This window comes from Sarcophilus harrisii, chromosome 1 (genome assembly GCF_902635505.1).
Source record: "Sarcophilus harrisii chromosome 1, mSarHar1.11, whole genome shotgun sequence".
In the NCBI taxonomy this organism is placed as follows: Eukaryota; Metazoa; Chordata; class Mammalia; order Dasyuromorphia; family Dasyuridae; genus Sarcophilus; species Sarcophilus harrisii.
Genome location: NC_045426.1, coordinates 559,285,053 through 559,304,755, shown reverse-complemented (window position 1 = coordinate 559,304,755; position 19,703 = coordinate 559,285,053). Strand labels below are relative to the sequence as shown.

General features: G+C 32.9%; 1 protein-coding gene across 5 annotated transcripts in view; it reads left to right on the top strand.

Annotated features, from left to right (window-relative positions):
- CDYL (chromodomain Y like) overlaps positions 1 to 19,703 on the top strand; it is a 156,826-nt gene that overhangs the window by 98,903 nt on the left and 38,220 nt on the right. For 3 of the 5 annotated variants that reach the window (XM_031946915.1, XM_031946916.1, XM_031946914.1), the window contains one exon: positions 10,626 to 10,670. The exons of the other annotated variants lie outside the window; for them this stretch is intronic. In XM_031946915.1, the coding sequence (XP_031802775.1) occupies positions 10,626 to 10,670 (45 nt within the window). The remainder of the gene's footprint in view (positions 1 to 10,625; positions 10,671 to 19,703) is intronic. 5 annotated transcript variants of the gene reach the window in all.

Here is a 19,703-nt window from a genome sequence, read left to right as displayed (position 1 = left end):
TATACAGAATTAACTACATAGGAAGCAATAATTAATAGAATAGTAATTATCCAGGTATGGGGACTCTTCAGTTGTTTCATGTTTTAGTAGAAATATGTTTGTGCCAGAACTTGTTTTCTGGCCTCATTCTTTGATTCCCTCAGTATTTGGCTCAACTCTCACTATTCACAGGTCTTTCCTATGTACCCTCTGGTAGTGTCCTACCCTATGGGATTAACTTGCAGTATTCTTTTTTAAAATTCATTTTTATTTTCAGTTCTAAATACTTTCCCTCACTGCTATCATTTATGACCATTAAATTGGGATGCAACTTAAAAAAAAAAACAAAAAACTAGAAGTGCAAATTAAAAACCCTCAATGAAACATCAAAATGGAAATCCTGAAAAATCAAGAGAGGTTAAGAGAATTAAACAGAAAAAATTCACTGAACTAATACATAGAATTAGGAGTTGATTTTTATGAAAAAACAAAAATAGAGTAATCCTTGCTTAATTAAATATTTTAAAACTATAGGACAGGGACACCAACTCAAATTAAAATCAGAGACTCTCAAGGTAAAAAAGCCAAAAAGGATTTTTTATTATCAGTGGGAAAGGGCAACTTCTATTAGACAAGGTGTCCTCCGTAAAGGAGTACAAAGTGCAAACTGCAAAACACAAATTTATATAGATCCTAACCAGAAGTGCATGGCCCTCCACTACCTCTTTATCCCTTTTCTGTCATTATCTGGGGAAGTCCAAGCTTACACTTAAATGCTGCCTAATGTGGAAATCTATCCCAAAGACTAGAATACTAGTAAATAACGCTCTTTACCCCTTAAGTACTTAAATCCTAATTAAGGGGGAGGGGGTGACTGGAGGTAAATGTTTAAGATAGCAAACACCTGCAGCTTTTAGCTTGTTATTACAAAATCTCAAGTCACAATTAAGGCATAAGTCAAGGCCACATTGTTATGACAGGTCTTCACTCGTTTTATTCCATTGAAAGCCAAATGTGAAGTCATGTAAAATAAAATTTTGCATTTTTCCTCATGAGTCCTTTGGAATTTTTGTGGGTCATTGTGGTAGATTTACTGTTTCACCATTGGTTTATCTTTATAATTTTGTGTGAGGAAAGGGGGGGAAATTGTAACATGGGTTTTTCTGTTAAACTTTGTAAATTGTTCTTTGGTTCTGTTCACTTCACATAAAATGTTCCCAGGTTTTTCTGAAACCATCCTCTTCATTACTTTTTACATTGTTAACATAATAGTATTCGATCACATTTATATACCAGTTGATGGGCATCACCTGGGTTTGAAATTCTTAACCATCACAAAAATAGCTACTATAAAAACTTAATACCCTTCTTTAATCTCTTTGTTTTAAAGACCTAGTAGCAATCTTCCTGAGTCAAAGGGCATAGTTCCAATGCTTTTCAAAAAACTTAAGACTATTTTATAGGTCTACCAACAATGCAGTTGTTTTTTTATATACATCCCTTTGAACATTTTCCTTTTGTCATCTGACACATTGTGTGTGTAGGTGAGTTGTTTCAGTTTACATTTTTAGTGATAGAGGAGCATTTTTGTCATGTAAATATTGATGGCTTTGATTTCTTCCATGAACTGCTTTTTCATATGGTTTGACCATTTATCAATTGTTTAGTAGCACTTATAACTTTCACTTATGTATATGTTTATATGTGTAATATCTTAGAAATAAGAACTTTATCAGAAAAACTTTCTTCCCAGTTTCCTACCTTTCTTCTAATTTAAATTTTTTATGTGCAAACTTTTTAATTTCATGTAATCAAAATCTTTTGTTTTACCTCTGAACCTCCTTGTTTGTCATAAAGTCTTTCTTAAATCCATTTCTTCAATCCTTTATTAATTTTTCTATATTACCCTTTATTTTTAAGTTGTATACCATGTTGAGATTCTCTGTTTTCCCTGCAGTTTTTGTCAAATAGTGAATTACTGCCCCAGTAGCTTGGCTCAATATGGTTTCTGCCTAATATACCATTGCCACATTGTTTTGATGATTAGAGCTTTGTAGTATACTGAGATTTTGTATTGTTAGGGCACTTTTGTTCTCCCTTTTCTTTTACTGTTGATTTTTATAATGATCTTTTAGATGATGTTTTAAATTTTTTTTACTAACTCTATAATATAGATATAATTTGGTAGTTTTATTAACATATTACTGAATATGTAAATTTTGTTTATGTATTTCAACCCAAGAGTAATTAGTATTTTCTCTACTTATTTAGAATCACTTTGTGATCTCAACCTTTGTTGAAGCTGTTCTTTATTTCACCAAAGTTCTTTTTTCCTCCTTGGGGATTTTATTTATGTCTTATTATGTTTCTTTTTCTAAGATAAGACAATATAAGTATTATTAGTTAAGTAACTTTTTTTTTAACACAACAACTTTTTGATCTTTGATTTTTTTTTTTTTAATTTCTATTTTGGAATTTAATTCAGTATTTTTAATTTATTGGGTTTATAATTGGTTTTTTTTTTTTTCCTTCTTAGTTGCAACCCCAATTTGTTTCTTTGCTCATTGATAAAAGTGTTTAGAAATATATTTTTTCAGATAAGTGCAAATTTTGGTCACAAATTTTGGCATGATGTTTCATTGTCATTATATTTCAGTCATTTTTTCCATTGGAGTGCCGTTTTTCTTGGCAAAGGAACCCCAACTTATTTCAGATGAGGAATTGAGGTAGACAGGGTTAAGTGACTTGCCTAGCATACAGCTAGTAAATGTCTAAGGCCAGATTTGAACTCAAGAAGATGACTAAGACCAGATTTGAACTTGGAAGATGAGGAAAGATGAGTCTTCCTGATTCTAAGTCCAGTGTTTTAAGCTATCCAGCAACATGATTTGTTCTTTCACCAAGATGTTATTTAACATTAGTTTGGGCTGGGGGTGACGGGGAGGTTGTTTATTTTTGTTTTTTAGTTTCCAGTTAGCTTTTAATATATGCTTAAATGACCATTCATTGCATTATGGTCAGAAAAAGTTTCAATATTAAGTAATTTTGGTTTTTAGTTAATTTCTAATCTTTATTTCAAAAGACCTGTAATGAATTTAATTTTTAATTGTATTATCATCAGAAAAGGATTTTTTTTGCATTTTTTCCGCATTTTTGTATTTGTGAGGTTTTTATACTTTTATACATGTTCACTTTTTGTGATGTTTTCATGTATTACTTGTGAAATAGCTATACTCCTTTCTTTTGTCATTCAGTATTCTTATGCCCTTATCTAACTTTTCTAAAAATTCTCTTCTTTTTAACTTCTTGTTTATTTTGTGGATAGATTTATCTAGATCTGAGAGAAGAAATAAATTAAAAGTTCCATTACTAATATGGTTTTTACTATTTCCTTTTTCTTTCACTAAAAAAAAAAATTTTTTTTTTTTTACTGTTTTCTCCCTTTACTCATTTAATTTCTCCCTAGATGCAGTTGGATGCTGTTGCTATTTGCATATATGTTAATTTTTTTATTGATTAGTTTTTTTGGGGTATATTTTAACAAGAGGAAACTTTCCTAACTATATTTTAAAATTAAGTCTTTTTTATTTTGTTTTGAGATCTTTTTTAAAAAAATTTCAGCCGAAGTATACTAGATTGTGCACCACCCCTTATTTCTGTGTCTTTCCATTTCAGTCCCTTTCCCTCTTCCTCTCTCTCTCTCTCTCTCTCTCTCTCTCTCTCTCTCTCCCCTCCCCCCTCCCCCGATCCTTCTCCTTCTCCCTCCCCCTATTGCTATTTAATCTTGTATGATCCTGACTGACTTCATGGTATTCAAATTCTCATTCTAGCTGCTTGCAGTATTTTAGTACTGGATTTGTACTATAATGTTCCTTGCCACCCTTTGTTTTAGGATTTATTTCAGAATGTGTGACTGGTAGATTACTTTATCTTCTCTTTTGCCCTCTAGTTTTAAGATGTTTTAAGATTTGTTATGTCTATTCCCTTTATTTGTTAGTGACTTTCAAGTAGTTAGTTCATTGATCTCTTTATCTAGATTTCAATTATTTCTTTATTTAGAGTTTCTAGATTGTTTTTTTAAAAATGAGATTTCCCTTTTTTCCCCAGTTTTTTGACATTATGATCTTTTGTAGAGTCATTAACTTCCACTTAGTCAGTTGTGATTTTTTTAAAAGACGTTATTTTCTTCAGCATTTTCTTTCTGTACTTAACAATTCATTTTTCTTTGACCCACTCATTTTATTTAAAATTTTTTTTTGCACTTTTAAAAATCTCTTTATTCTAAAAAAGCAGAAATTGGGTTTGTGTCCAGTTTTCATTTTTCTCTGACTCTTAAGAGATTTTTTTCAAGTCATTTTCTTCTCAATTTGTGTTTTGTACTTCATCAGTTAGAAGTTTTCCTTTTCCTTTTTTTTTTTTTTTTTTAAACTAATCAGTTTCTTTTTGTTTCACTTTTCAGCTCACTTCTTGAAATAACAATATTAGTGTTGTTCTGTAGTTGGGAATTGAAGGCTGGTGTCTAACCTGAATTTCTTTCTATTACACCCTGTTACTTTAACACTGACACTGTTAAGTTTTTGCTGTTTTCAGAGTAGTGTGATCCAGAAATACTTCTATTCACTATCCTTATAGAGTACTGTTTATGCTCTATAATTTCTTGACCAGGTTTAGATCTCCATAGACTGCTGCTGGACTTAGTCACAATTATACCATGTGGAAGTGTCTGCAGGTTGAAAGCAACTAATGGTGCCTCCTCCTTGATTTTTGTCCCCTGTGTTAATTTATTTCTTTGGAACCTTACTGCAAGGCTAAAGGTTAGAACTGAGATATTCTACGATGTGCTCCCATGTTGTCGCACAATTTTTTTTCTTCTAATTCATTTTTTTAAATGACAATGATGCATTTTTTTTAACATTTTCAAAAACTATAGCTTTTTATAATTGTTAATAGGATAATGGAGCAAAAGAATTGATTAGGGGATTTTGTAGATTTGGTTTTCCAGTCAATCATGATAAGGAAAGGAAAAGAATGAGTCTTAGCAGGAATAGTGGTCAAGATTAAGATAAATAATAGAATTAACATAAGAAAAGTTGGAATGATGATTAGGGAATTTTGATGTATATAGCACTTATGTTGATGACAAGATTAGTATGACCATCTCTTGTGTGTAAGCTGAAAAAGAGTGGCAGAATAGGTTATGGAAATTGAGAAACTGAGATTAGAATATTTGATTTCTTTGTTGAGAAATCTCCTACTCTATGAGCAAGAGTTGTCCTGTAAAGAAAAAGTCAGGTATAGTGAACTCCATTAAAGGAAGGGAGTCAGTAGATAACAACAAATGGGATCTGGTTTTGGTAATAAACCTCAAAGGAGGAGAGATTGCTTAGTGAAAGTGGTGGAAGAAGAATGTGGAAGTGGTTGTAAAGGTATCTTCTGACTCTCCTGCTGTGATCAGGGAATCAGAGATATGAAAGTACTTGAGAGGTCAGAGATGCAGCATTGCCAGGAGGAAGTTTAATCTTAGTGAATGCCAGAAGATGGAAGGGTAGGCAAATCTGCAGTAAGAGATTGAAGGGGAAGTAGAGAGAGTAGAAGACTTAGCCATTATGATATCAGTGTTCAAAAATTCAGAATCTCTGGGATGGGACTTACATAAGGGAGTGGGTGGCTAGGAGAAGTACAAGCTTTAATCATTGGTTGTTGGTGAATCCTATTGAAGGAAGCAGGTAATTAATGGGATTGCTCCCTGGCCTCATGGAAAGTAGGGGAAGTTTTTGAGGCCTGACTCACAGTTGATAGGAACCTAAAATTGTGAGAGCCATAGGAGCCTATCAGAATGCAAGTGGTTCTTTTCTTGTCAGGCCAAGATCAGTGATCCAGGTCCTTACTGAATTAGAATTGCTTCTAGGTGAGATAAAATGGCTTGGCCCAGACTTTAAAAGCTCTTTAATGTCTAAATGAAAAGAAAACTTTTCTCTCCTGCCACCTTAAACTCACCAACATAAAAGATCCTGACATCATCTGGATTAAAGAAGGGGGCAGAAATTAGAACAATTAGAAGTTATGTAGCTGGACTCATAGGATATAAAGTCAATCCTTGTTACAGGAGCCACCTGTTAGTGGCTGGTTAGTTAATTCTGACTAGTAGAATAGATCCCTTCATGTGAGAAGATGATAACAAATCAAAGAAACTAAAAGACAGTTGCATTTTCTGATCAGTCTCCTTCCCTCTTGCCTCCAATTTATTTCATTCCCAATCCACAAGCAACATCATTTGCTCGTGTCTGTAAAGACTGCTTTGCAATTCCTTCAAGTATATTATAATTCACAGCTGTGGGGGCTTCACACTTAGGCATGGTCCTTAACAAATACTAAGCCAAACAGGATAATTAATATTTTTTTTTTACCAGTTCACTTTTTTGGGGTGAAAAACAGTTATGAGATGCAGATCTTTTGTTTGCTTGGTTGTTTTTTATTTTTTTAAAACCTACAATTAATCAGTCCTGACCTGCTGCTGCTGCTTCTTTCTTCTTCTTTCTTTCTTCTTCTTCTTCTTTTTTTTTTTTTTAACAGATTGAAGGATGTTATTTATTTTATTTTTTGTGTATGTACATTTTTGGAATATTTTCTTTCCATGACTAATATAGAAATGTATTTTATTTAACTACATATATAATATTTCAAATTACTTGCATTCTCAAGGAGGGGTCAAATGAGGGAGTAAGTGAGAAAGAGAACTTAGAACTCAAAAAGCCCAATTATATTTGTTATTACATGTAATTAGGAAAAATAAAACATAAAAAAGAAAAGAGATCTGTTTTTGACTCTCTTTGAGTTATAAGCAGGTAGACTTATGTTGTACATAGCCTACATTAACAAAACAACAACTTTACAGCACCCTCTTGCAGTCATACACATTTTCTACCTAGCTATGGACATTCATACATACATATATTGATGTATGTGCTCCACATTTTTCAACGGCATCTCCAGTCCACATTAAAGTCTTCTGCCCTAGAGAGATTATGGTGCATAGGTGGGCATTCTTTAACTGCTTCCACCTGACTTAACTCCAAGATAAATAAGAGATTCCAATCTCCTTCATTTAAAAAATATGAAGGCTAAGGATTTAAGCCCTTTCATAAAGCCTTATCCCACTTTTCTGCATTTTCTCTTACCAGACACTATCAGTCCTTATTGCTTTTCATTGGCAGAACTACTATGAAAGTATAGTTGTTTGATGTATGGATGAATTATTCAAAACTTTTTTGAGAATATACTTATAAGAATATAATAGGATTAACATTTATATATGCATTGACATATAATCCTGAACACTCCAACAGAAACTGGAAAATGCAGAAGTTTGAACTCAGGATCCCCGATTTATCATTCTTTTCAGAACTCTTGTCATCAAATAGCAGTTATCTTGAAAGTTACAGATACTACCTTCACAGTGGACAAGATATGATGCAATAGTATGCTGGTACATATTTAACAATGGACCCTGGGGAATATGGTTAAAAGAAACACTGATTTAATCTGTGTTATTAAAATATTCTACATCATTTTTCTTATGTCTAGACAGCAAAATAATAAATCAAGTCCTAGTTTATAACTTTGGCTGATTTCTAAGTTTTAAATACTCACTGAATATATAACGGTCTGTTGGTGGATTGAGCTGACTCCAACATGCCTTTTTTCTTGCTTGAAGTTGCTTTAAAGGGATTTCTATCTACCTAGACTTTTTTTAATTGGTTAATTTGGGTTTTTTTTTGTTTTGTTTTGTTTTTAATTATAACTTTTTATTGACAGAACCCATGCCTGGGTAAATTTTTACAACATTAACCCTTGCACTCACTTCTGTTCCAACTTTTCCCTCCCTCCCTCCACCCCCTTCCCCCAGATGGCAAGCAGTCCTATACATGTTGAATATGTCACAGTATATCCTAGATACAATATATGTGTGCAGAACCAAACAGTTCTCTTGTTGCACAGGAAGAATTGGATTTAGAAGGTAAAAATAACCCGGGAAGAAGAACCAAAATGCAAACTGTTTACATTCATTCCCCAGTGTTCTTTCTTTGGGTGTAGCTGTTTTTGTCCCTCATGGATCAATTGAAACTGAGTCAGATCTTTGCTTTGTCAAAGAAATCCACTTCCATCAGAATACATCCTCATACAGTATCATTGTTGAAGTATATAATGATCTCCTGGTTCTGCTCATTTCACTTAGCATCAGTTCATATAAGTCTCGTCAATCCTCTCTGTATTCATCCTGCTTACAGAACAATAATATTCCATAACATTCATATACCACAATTTACCCAACCACTCTCCAACTGATGGGCATCTGTTTATTTTCAGTTTCTAGCCACTACAAACAGGGCCGCCAGAAACATTTTGGTACATACAGGTCCCTTTCCCTCTTTTAGTATCTCTTTGGGGTATAAGCCCAGTAGTAGCACTGCTGGATCAAAGGGTATGCACAGTTTGATAACTTTTTGGGCATAATTCCAGATTGCTCTCCAGAATGTTTGGATTTGTTCACAACTCCACCAACAATGCATCAGTTAGACCTTTTTTTTTTTTTTTTTTTTTTTTTTTTTTTAAATATTCTTGGTAGATAGGCAATCCGTTACTAAGCATTTTTTTATTAAGTACCTACTATTTCCAGACATTGGGATAATAACTAGAGATACAAGAAAGGCAAAAGACAGTCCCTACCTTTCAAATTTATTCCAAGACTCATTACAATCTAGCTGAAGCCATTATTTGATCCTCTTCATACTTCCTAGGTACCTGGAATGTCTTCTTACTACAGTACTTCTTCAAATTCTACATATCATGCACAGTTCAGTTTCTCCACTTCATGATGACTTTCCTGCTCTCAGATGAAATAGCTCTCTCCTCTGAATTCCAATAAGCTATCATTTCTTATCTAGTGTTATTAACTAGTTAATTTTTCTTACATGTCTTTTCTCTCCAACTAGATTGTAAGCTTTTCAGAGACAAAGATAATGAATACCTTAACCTGTTTTACATCCCTTATTTTTCTTATCCCACAGTGTCTGGTACCCTTCAGATACTTTGTCTAAATTGTTTCTTTTCTTTCCTTTCCTTTTCTTTTTTGAGGCAGTTGGGGCTAAGTGACTGGCTCAGGGTCACACAACTAGCAAGTGTTAAATGTCTGAGGTCAGATTTGGACTCAGGTCCTGGGACTGATGTTCTATCCACTGTACCACTTAGCTGCCCCTTTCTTTCTTTCTTTTTTTAAACTATTTCTGATATTTGTCTGGATGGAGCTTTGAAGTAGAAGTAAGAGTATATGGAAAAGACAAATGCATAATGGGTAATTAAATTAAATGTTGGTTAACAATGTGGAAAACTCTTAAATCTTTAATAAAAATAATTCCAAGTTAACAGAAAGAACTCCTCAAAAAGCTATTTATGCATTAAGTCCCCTAATCTAGGTTGGAAAGTATTTTGACTAATAGTAATTTAGATGGTTTATGTTGTCATGTAATGACTTACTATTTTCTTCCAATTGAATTTTATATTTTTCCAATTTTGTTTATAGAAAATGAATGGTGATTTTTAAAATTAAATTATTGGCGGATCCCTTTACTATTTGTAACTCCTTCATGATTTTCATGTGAAGGTTTTTATTTCTTTATCATATCTCAAAAACATTTTTATATTTCTCTATCCATCTGTATTTTAAAATTAAAACTTAAAATTCTATTTCATTGATTGCTTATAGATTTCTTTAATGGATAAAGTTAGGTTCAGGGGAAGATGTTTACAATCAATGCTCAACTTTTGTGGGGATAATCTAGAAAATGGAGCAAAAATCAAAAAGGTAAATGTTGATGCATTTAACCTATGGGAAATAGGGTATTGCAACCACCTGAAAATGTAATCTCTTTACTAGAGATTGCCAAAAATAAACTTGTGCCTATAATTATATTAAAATGTTAATTCTGATAATAGAGTAGCCATGAAATAATTCATAAAGTGCAGTAAATCAAACAATTTTTAACTTTTCAAACATCTGTTCTTGCTACTAATTCCTTAGAATTCCATGTGAACATAACAAAAACACTGATTTCTGACTCTTTATTTTTAGTACATGTGAAATCTACAGTACCATAATTATTCTTTTTGGGGGCAACTATAACAATTTATTGGTTTATTCCATCCAATCTCAGCTTGTGACTTTCTGGCACAAAGTCACTAACACTGTACACTTGAGGTTAGAGCCCAGAGGACTTGTATTATTCTTTGTGCCCGTAATTGCAACACAGAATTTATTTTAAAGGCAAACAATGAAACTATGTTACACAAGGAACTTTTTATTCTACAGTGGTAGGGATGAACAAGACTAATCAAAGTACCTAGTAGGATACTTCACAAACTTACTTTGCATGCATTATATCTCCTTTTTTTCTCTACTGCACATCAAAATGAATATGGACATTTATCAATGCAAAAAAGAATAAACTTACTAATAAAATTTTACAAATGTTTGAAGTTGCAAAAATTAAGCACATGAATGTTGATAATTGTCTGTAAATTGAACAAGCACCTTTGACTATTGCACAGTTTCTCTTTATTCTTCTAATAACCTTCTTTATCTGTTTTAGCAACTCCCTGTATTCTTCCCAGTGTTCTTTACTTCCTATTTTCTTGTAAGTATCACATTCTTTTTCCTCAGTTCATTATTGATCTATTTAACCTTTGGTAATTTAATGGAACTTCATTTGTCTTTGAGGAAAACATGTTATCTCAATTCATTTCTTTCATTTCTGAATTTTTTGAGGTAGTGGTTTTTGTTTATATTCTTATCCTCATCTTACTTGTTCACAAAATTATAGAATGTTTATTCAAATTTTAAAGAAATAATATTTTTTCTGAAATAGCTAATCATATTTTCATATATTGAAATATTTTTTCATTCTGTAGAGCAATTTAATTTACCATTTGTCAAAAGACATCATTAAGTGGAAGTTTTGTTTTTAATTGGAAAATCATTATTGCCTCTTATCATTTGGGAAATGTGTTTCTAAATGCTGAATAATTTCAGATTAATTACTAAATTTATTAAAAATTTGGATTATTTCTTACTACTACTCAATTGCATAGGTGTTATAAACACAAGACTACATTTTTCTAGCTTTTTTGTCACAGTTCATTTTTCTGTGTATTGAAATCATGTTTATAGAACTATCTTCTCATACATTCATTGTAAGTCTTGGGATTACAATTTTAAGACACAGTCATATAAGTTTTGCTATGATTGTGTCTTACTGAGAAAATAGTAAAATTAATTGTTTTGACTGGAATTTATATTAAGAAAATTGATCTAGAAAATAAAATTGAAGAAGCTTGGAAAGGTTTTATTCATATAGAGCCGTTAGTTCTGAATACTGAGCTGGTAGATTGGCTTTAATACAGTAGGCATTTGCTGTAATTCATTTTAAGAATTGAGATAAAAATGTTTGATAGATTTTTTTTTTTCAGGTAGAATTAGTGATGTTTTAGATAATCAAATCAGCTAGAAATATTTTGCAATAATCCAATTGTGGGGTGGTGTTATCTTCATGTTAGGGGGGATGAATATCTCCTATTTGTGCAGCTCACTTATCTTGGGCTTCATTTTCTTCATCTTAAAATTAAATATGGTGCACTAACTTTTTTAACCATTGTGAGGGATGCTAATTTGAGAAGTAAGGATTCATATTTCATTTGAATTCATATTTTCTTAGTTGAAATTTAATTGTACAAGATTGGTGTATAGGCAGTTAGGAAAGGAGAGTAGAAAAGATCTGAGTTGGAAATGAATCCAGGCAGGAATGGTGTTTTGTGGGGTTTTTTGTTGTTGTTATTGTTAAGCAAGTTCATTGTTGTTATTCAAATTATATGTTGTTAAGCAAGTTCTTAGTTCCTAATAAAAAGGGGGGTGGACCAAATTAGGAATCAATGAATCAATTAGAAGACATTCATAATGGGGTGGTTAGAAAAAGAAAACGTGTCAGGCCCCAAGTATTACTTAACAGCTTCATTTTTATTTTGGATGCTGAAAAGGATTTTTATAATTTCATGAAGCATTTAATCAGGATTTACTCAAACCTGGAAACCCTATTCCTATTTTTCGTAGAGTTGTTAATAGGGGGGTCAGGTTAAACAGCTACTTTCAGCGTATTTGCAGAATTTTTTGACCTCCCAGTATTTTAAATCATGTGCCAGACACAATGCCAAGCACTGGTGATACAAAAAGAGGCAAAAGGCAGCTTCCATTGTCAAGGAACTCACCAGCTGATGGGGAAGACAACAAAGAAATATACAACAATAAGCTATATACTGGACAAATAGACCTTTACTAGAATTAAAAAGGGTTGAGGCTTCCTTTAGAAATTTGTCTGAGCCATCCAGGATGATGTTACACTTGTGTCCATCAAGGGAATGTATTACTTTGCCAACTGGTATTTTATTTTAGTTTTGTTTTTTGACAACTGAGGGGGCTAATGACTGGGGTTCTTGATTAGGGGCGGGTAGGTTGGAGGTAGTTTGTTTTATTCCTGATAAGTAATTCAAATTTATAAATGCTGGATAGAGCATTGGCCCGTATCAAGAAGGCCTGGGTTTATGTCCTTTGTATGGTTTGGGTCTAGTCATTTAGAACTTCTCACTGCCCAGATAACTCTCTAAAACTTCAAACTTACAAACTTCCACACTTGCATTAATATGATGAAGCTTCCAAACTGGGAGTGCCCTACCCTGATGAAATCACAAGTCTAAACCAAAAACCAAAATCTTAACTCTCCTAATGAACTGAAACACTAAATGAGGACATCAATTAATATTTATAATTAACAGTAAAATCAACTTAATTTCTGCTATCAGTATAATTTCAGTATCAGCCACAACATATTAACTGTCAAATTTTTAATATTCTCATCAACTACTTATTTTTTAAACTATAACAACTATTTTAAAGAGTAGCTTATATAGATAATATGAGGGGAATATATGAAGTGATAAAGCTCATGGGTAGATATGCAGTGGCCTGCTACATCCATGCCTCTTTAGATGTATTATTATATGTCATATCCATTATCCAAAGGTTCATATAAAATGGGTTCAATATAGGGTTTAAGTTGTAAGAAAAACACTGAGCCCCAAGTAATGGAAAATAGCTGATGTATTTAATTTTTATAGGAAGGTTTCTTAAGAATTGCACATTTAATCTCTAACAGATTGCTCACCGTCTTTAAGAAAAAGGAAAGAGGGAGAGAGTTTAAAAAAAAAACAACTTGGAACACAAGGTTTTGCAAAGATGAATATTGACGACTATCTTTGCATGTGTTTATAGAAATAAAATACTATTTAAAATTTTTCTAAATATTATCTCTAGCATCCCTAGTTATGTGATTTGCTGTGCTGGTTTGATTTACTTTTCTCCTCATTTGGTCTCAGAGTACCAACTTTGATTGCATTGAAATAGGGCAACCTCTTGGAGAAAGGACTTTTGCTCCCTCCATGAGGAAAGAACTCTTGCTACTAGGATATTCTAATATTCACATTCTTGGTCCACCTTGTTCCCTTCCATAAAGCTAGCCTCTATTTCTTAATATCTACTTTTGTAATCATGGTGTTTCTCTGCTATGTGAGTTTGGAGGAGTTCTATATAAACACTAGATCATTTCTTTATATGTTCACAACAGAACCCAGAAGGTAAGCTAAAAGATATCAGATTCTCTCTCCCTTTTTCCGATCTTTTTAAACCCTTCTTCATGTTTAGGTACTATGCTCCTGTCTATTGTTGCCTTCTGTTTTCAGTCATCTCTCTGTGTTTCCTTGGAGAAAATAGAGGTCAGTCAGAAAAAAAGAGTTCCTCTTTACCTTATCAAGAAATGAGGTTATTGATATCAAAACCTAAGATAATTATGACCCAAACCTAAACTAATTATGACTCATACTCCACTTACATTTCTTTGTATTTAAAAGCATCTGGGTGGTATAGTAGGATCAGTTCAAATTCTGATTGTTAATTTCTCTGAACTTCAGTTTCCTCAGTTGTAAAATGGGATAATAGCGCTGACCTCCCAGGACATTGTGAGAAATGAGACAGTGAGAGAGAGAGAGAGAGAGAGAGAGAGAGAGAGAGAGAACGAACGAGAACCATTTGCAAAACTCTTGAGTACCCCCCCCCCCCAAGAAACAACTTGGAGGGGTTTAGTTTTCTCTATAAATCCACCCCACTTACTAGGGTCATTGGTTTGTCCCTACAAATACAGGTTACCTTGATTTAGTGTCTTATTAATAGGCAAACCCCTCTTTCTATTTACAGGCATTTCTCCCTGCCTTATACCATGCCTGCTTTGCATAAATAATTAGCTAGAAGCAATTCAATGGACATTTCCCTTCCACTGGTATCCTCCTAATTACTAATGTTTACATCCCACCTTGACTCACTTGTGGTGTAAAGTTTCTTGATCATTCAAATGTCCAAGAAGTCTATCTTGAATAAACTAATTGGGTACAAGTTTTAACATTATTTTTTGATATGCCTGTAATCCCCTGCCTTAGATAAAGTGAGTGTTATTGTCTGTGGAACAAGTAAAAGTGACCTTCAGTAAAACCAAAGTAAACTTTTATTCCCTGTCCACTTAATAGCCATATCATCCTCAGTATATATGATGTTAGAAGCTCTAATATTAAAATATAATTAGTATTTGGGAACACTTATCCACTTATGCATTTGCCAATAAATGTGGGACAATTTGAGGTATTTTTTATATATGCTTTGGGAAATTCAGTGGCAGATTGTGGCATATAGATTAACACTGACTACTGAACTATATTCTGGTAATGTGCAGCAAATAGGAATGGATCAAGTAGCTTTGTCTTAGTTAATAATTGATATCTATATAACAATTTAAGTGTTGCTAAATACTTCAGTTACATCACCTCCTGTGATTCTCACTATAGCTTTTACATACTACTATAGCCTCATTTTTCCAAATGAAGAAATTTGTGTTTAGAGAGCTCCATCCAGCCAGTAAGTGTGTGAGATGAGATTAGTAACAAAAATCCTTGAACCCAGCAAAAGTCTGTTTTCATGAACCCAACACAAGTCCATGAAGATTTAAAATTAAAAAAAAAAAAAAAACCCAAAAAAACACAATGGAATAGACTTTAACTTTGTAGACAGTATAAGACAGGGAATGGAGGCAGGTCCCCATTTTTTATTTCAGTTCTGTTGTTTCCATACTGCTGTTTTCTAACAAATTAACCAACTTACTTTTATATGTAGATGTAGAAAATGTGTTTCCTATTTGAATCCTGAAAAATAAATCTTAAATCTCACTTTACCTAAATTCAGATATTCTCCAAATGGTGTGGCTACTAAGATCTGATCTGATGAGAATATTAGTGGTAAAAAGTTTTTTCTTCTACCCCTCATAACCTGAACCGCTTAAGAAATGGTGAAATCCATCCCCATCCCCAATACCTATTGACCAAGATCTCTGAATTAATCAAATAAAATCTCTGTTACTCCACATATCATCTTTACGTCTAACACTATCTGAAAGGATGTCATTACCTCCAGTATCATTCAGTCACAGCATGCCTCAGTATAACCAACAATTGTATTTTTTCCTGGCTGTTTTGAGGAGATGCAAGGAGCTTTATGCTCTTCTGCGAATTTGTGTTGGAAATTATCTGAGCCTGGCATTTTCTAAGGAGTCAAGCAGGCTTTGTTGAGATTTGGTAATAATAATTTGGTAATATTTGGTAATAATAATCTCTTCTCATCGATTTAATTCCTTTACTCTCCAGTTTTTTGATGTGTTTTGTTGTTGTTGTGGTTTTGTGGGGTTTTTTTTTTTGTTTTTTTTTTTTTAGCAGATTCTGCTTAAAGGTGAATTTGTAGTATATCTTCAGGGTTGAAATGCGGCTTATTAGATATATTAATTCTGAGTCTCAGTTTATTTCTGCATTGACAATAGTGCAGATTTTTAAAATTTGACTCAATGAATGAAATAATGCTATTGACTTTCAGAGTGGCATGGAATGAAGAATTTTTTGAGGTTTGGACACTTAATCATTGATGTATGGTAGTAACTATGTCTTAATCTTGATAAAAAATATTGGGAGAAACAGGTTAGGTTTTAGAAAGTTAGTTTAACATGTTTTAATGGAAGCTGCTGATATTAAAACTTTAAAGCTTGTGGATTTACTAAATTACCAAATAAATGTATTTATTAAAAATTATTTCTCCTCAATGAATTCAATCCACAAAAAGGATTCTTATCTTAGATGTTGGATAGCAATCAGTGATGTTGGGTAGCATTCAATGAGCATGAATAATTGTTCTTGAAGTATAATAACACCTACAAGTATAAATAAGAGAAGTGAAAATTTTGAAGAAATTTTTTTTTTTAATTCAAGTAAAACCTTTCTAATTTGAGTCTAAAGAAATTAATGGTCCAAATAATCAAAATATGTGTTTAATGGAAAGTTGTATTAAATTTGGTCACTGTAATGCATGAAGATAGCTATCATTAAATTTAATGACTTGTGGTTAAATAATCTTAAACTAGAACATCTCAGAGAAATCCTAATTAAATCTCATGTTAACAAGGGTCACTTCATAGGAATTACATTGCCTACAACTTTTATAATATAGTCAATCCTTGATTATCCTTGTTAATGTAGTATGGAACTATGATAATGAATGACTTAAATTGGGGGCAGAAATGGGGGAATTGTTCTTATCCATTTCTATGTAAGGAAACTCAGCCTTTGATCCAGAAGCACTCTTAGAGGCAAAATGGCAAGAATAACAACAATCATTAATATTATCTGTAAGAATCAGAATAAAATATAGACACACAGCCCATTAATGTCAGCAAAACACCTCACATATCATTTCATTTGATTCTCTTAAAAACCCTGTGGTGTGCAGTAGGTTCTATTAGTATCCCACTTTTAGAAGTCAAATCAAGTCAGTAAACATTTATTAAACACCTATTATGTCCCAGTCACTGTTCTAACCAATAGGAAAAGGAAGGCAGAAAACAACAACAACAAAAAACACCTTTGTTTTTCATGACCTCACAGTCTGGGGAGACAAGGAAAACAACAATGTGTAAAAATGGTATTATACAGGATAAACTGAAGATAATTGACCTAGGACAAAGCATTACAACTTAAGTATATTCGGAAAAGGCTTGTATGTGAATGGAGGGATTTTAGCTGAGATTTCAATGTAGCTAAAATGTAAAAGTGCTAAGGGAGACAGTACCAGGCATGGGGGAATAGCCAGGGAAAAAGACTAAAGTCAGGAATTAACGCTAAGGAACAAACAGGTCAGTATCAGCAAACTCCCTTGTCCCTGGAGGGGTTGTAGATTGAAGATTGAAAAATACTGGAAAAGGACCAGGTTACACAGGCTTTTGAAGCCCCACAGATTTCATATTTGATTCTCAAAGGAGCTCCTAGTGTTTACTGAATAGCAGTTTGTGACATAGTCTGCACTTGGGGACAATCCCATTTGACAGCTGAATGGACAATAGATTGGAGTGGGGAGAGAGACTTCAGTGAGACAGCGCCCTCCGCAGGCTGTTGGAGCAGTCCACAGATGAACTATTGAGAGCCTGCAGAAGAGCTGGTAGTATTGTGGGAAAGAAGAGGGCTGGTTTGGGAGAGATGGGGAGGTAGAAATGATTACACTTAGCATCTGATTGAGGAGGTGGAAATAAGTGAGACTGAGAAATCCAGCGACTTTCCCAGTTCTCAGAAACAGGACTCGAACCTGTATTTTCCTTATTTCAGGTTCAGCACCTACCATATGCCTTGTTAACAGTCTATCTTTCTCATGTTACATGTGAAGAAACTGAGATTCAAACAGGTTGTTGGGTCACAAAGGTAGAGATAGAATTTTTATTCAAGCCATTTCCCCGCCCCCTGTTGAATAGAGCTATGATAAGGTTGATTGTCAAATAACCTCACTTTCTTCACTCCCTGGAATATATGTGGATTTGGTTTGGTTTGGTTTTGCTTTTTTCCTCCCAGTTCACTTTTTCTTCAGTGTTGGCTCTTTCATATTTATTTGCCCAAATTCTATGTCAAATGTAGGTAGGCCTGCTAGGTGGGAAAGGAAATGGATCATTGGGCCTTGAGTCAGGAAGTTATCAGTTGTATGTCATGTATGACTTTTTGTGAACTTACTGGGGATTTTCTTGGCAAAGATAATGGAGCCTGTCATTTATATCTCCCATCTTATTTTCCAAAAGAGGAACTAGTAAGTAGTCTGACCATGGTCTTGTCACCTAACTTTGTTTGCAGATTAGGATGCTAAGGCTCATAGAGACAACTTCTCCAAGAAATTATTAAGTTGTAGCTAATAAGTTTTAGATTCCTACCCTCCATGTCCAGCGTTTGTTCCATTATACCACATTTTCTCAAATGTTGAAATATATTCATAAGAACCAAAGAAAATAAAAAAAATTAAAAGAAAAACATTGTAAATTATAGCATATCTATTTTGTTATTTACTGTTTGGGTTTTTGTTTGGTTTTTTATGTATTTTTAGGTAAACATAAGAATTAACAAAATTATAATTAGTTATTAATAGTTTTTATTACTATTATTTGCATAGGTCTAATTTATATGTGAGTTGTATCTGGTATACTTGAATTTGCATTTCTCTGTTCTTTAAATTTTTAAAACTTGTCCATGTGCTTGTCACTAGTTTGTCTTTTCTTTGCCTGTTAAAATCCTTGAATTGAAAGTTCTACAATAGTAGAAATCAAAGAATCATTCTACTCAAATAAAATTTTTGTTGATTCCATATTGATTCTTGTCAGCTCTTTCTTTAAAAATTCATGAAAATAATAAACTGTTGGCTAATATAACCAGAACAAAGAGGATAAACAAAGAGGATAAAAGGAAGGAAGGAAGGAAGGAAGGAAGGAAGGAAGGAAGGAAGGAAGGAAGGAAGGAAGGAAGGAAGGAAAATAACAATAAACAGGCATATAAAAGCAGTTAGAAACTCAATCAGCTTTCTAACAAAAACATTGTGTCTGTCTATAAAAATATAAAATCCTTTATTGATAGACAATACTTTCTGTCTTATAAAAAAATTGAGCTGACTTTGAACTCTCTCTAAAGGATCAGATTAATTCATAAAGGTTAGGACATCCTTATAATTTTTTTAATAGAGTAAATCAGTCTAGTTCTTAAGAGATAACAATGGTTCTGATCCCTAAACTAGGGACTGATAAATATTATATGTAGCTTGCATTTATTCATTTATGAAAGTCCTTGTAAATTGCACATATTAATCTATTAAATAACATATGGGCAATCAGAATGCCAATTAATGTTGAGAGAAATCAAACTATTTCTTAGAATTTTAAAAGTAGATTAGTTTAATAATCAAATTCTAAAACCAAATAAATATTTGTATTATACCTAAGACATAAATTATAATAAGTTATTCTGTGAAAAATAACTGAGGGAACTATAAAATGTTATTCAAAATATCAGAACCGACCTTTTTTATTTTTATTTTTTTTTTTTTTAATAAACATCACATGTTACTCAATTTAAAATAATTCAGGAATGGTTGCTGGAGGTGATAGGAGTTCATAGTTGACTGTAATGGTCTTCCAGTTCAGTTTTCTTGGGGTCTCTGGGGCAGCCTGAGTATT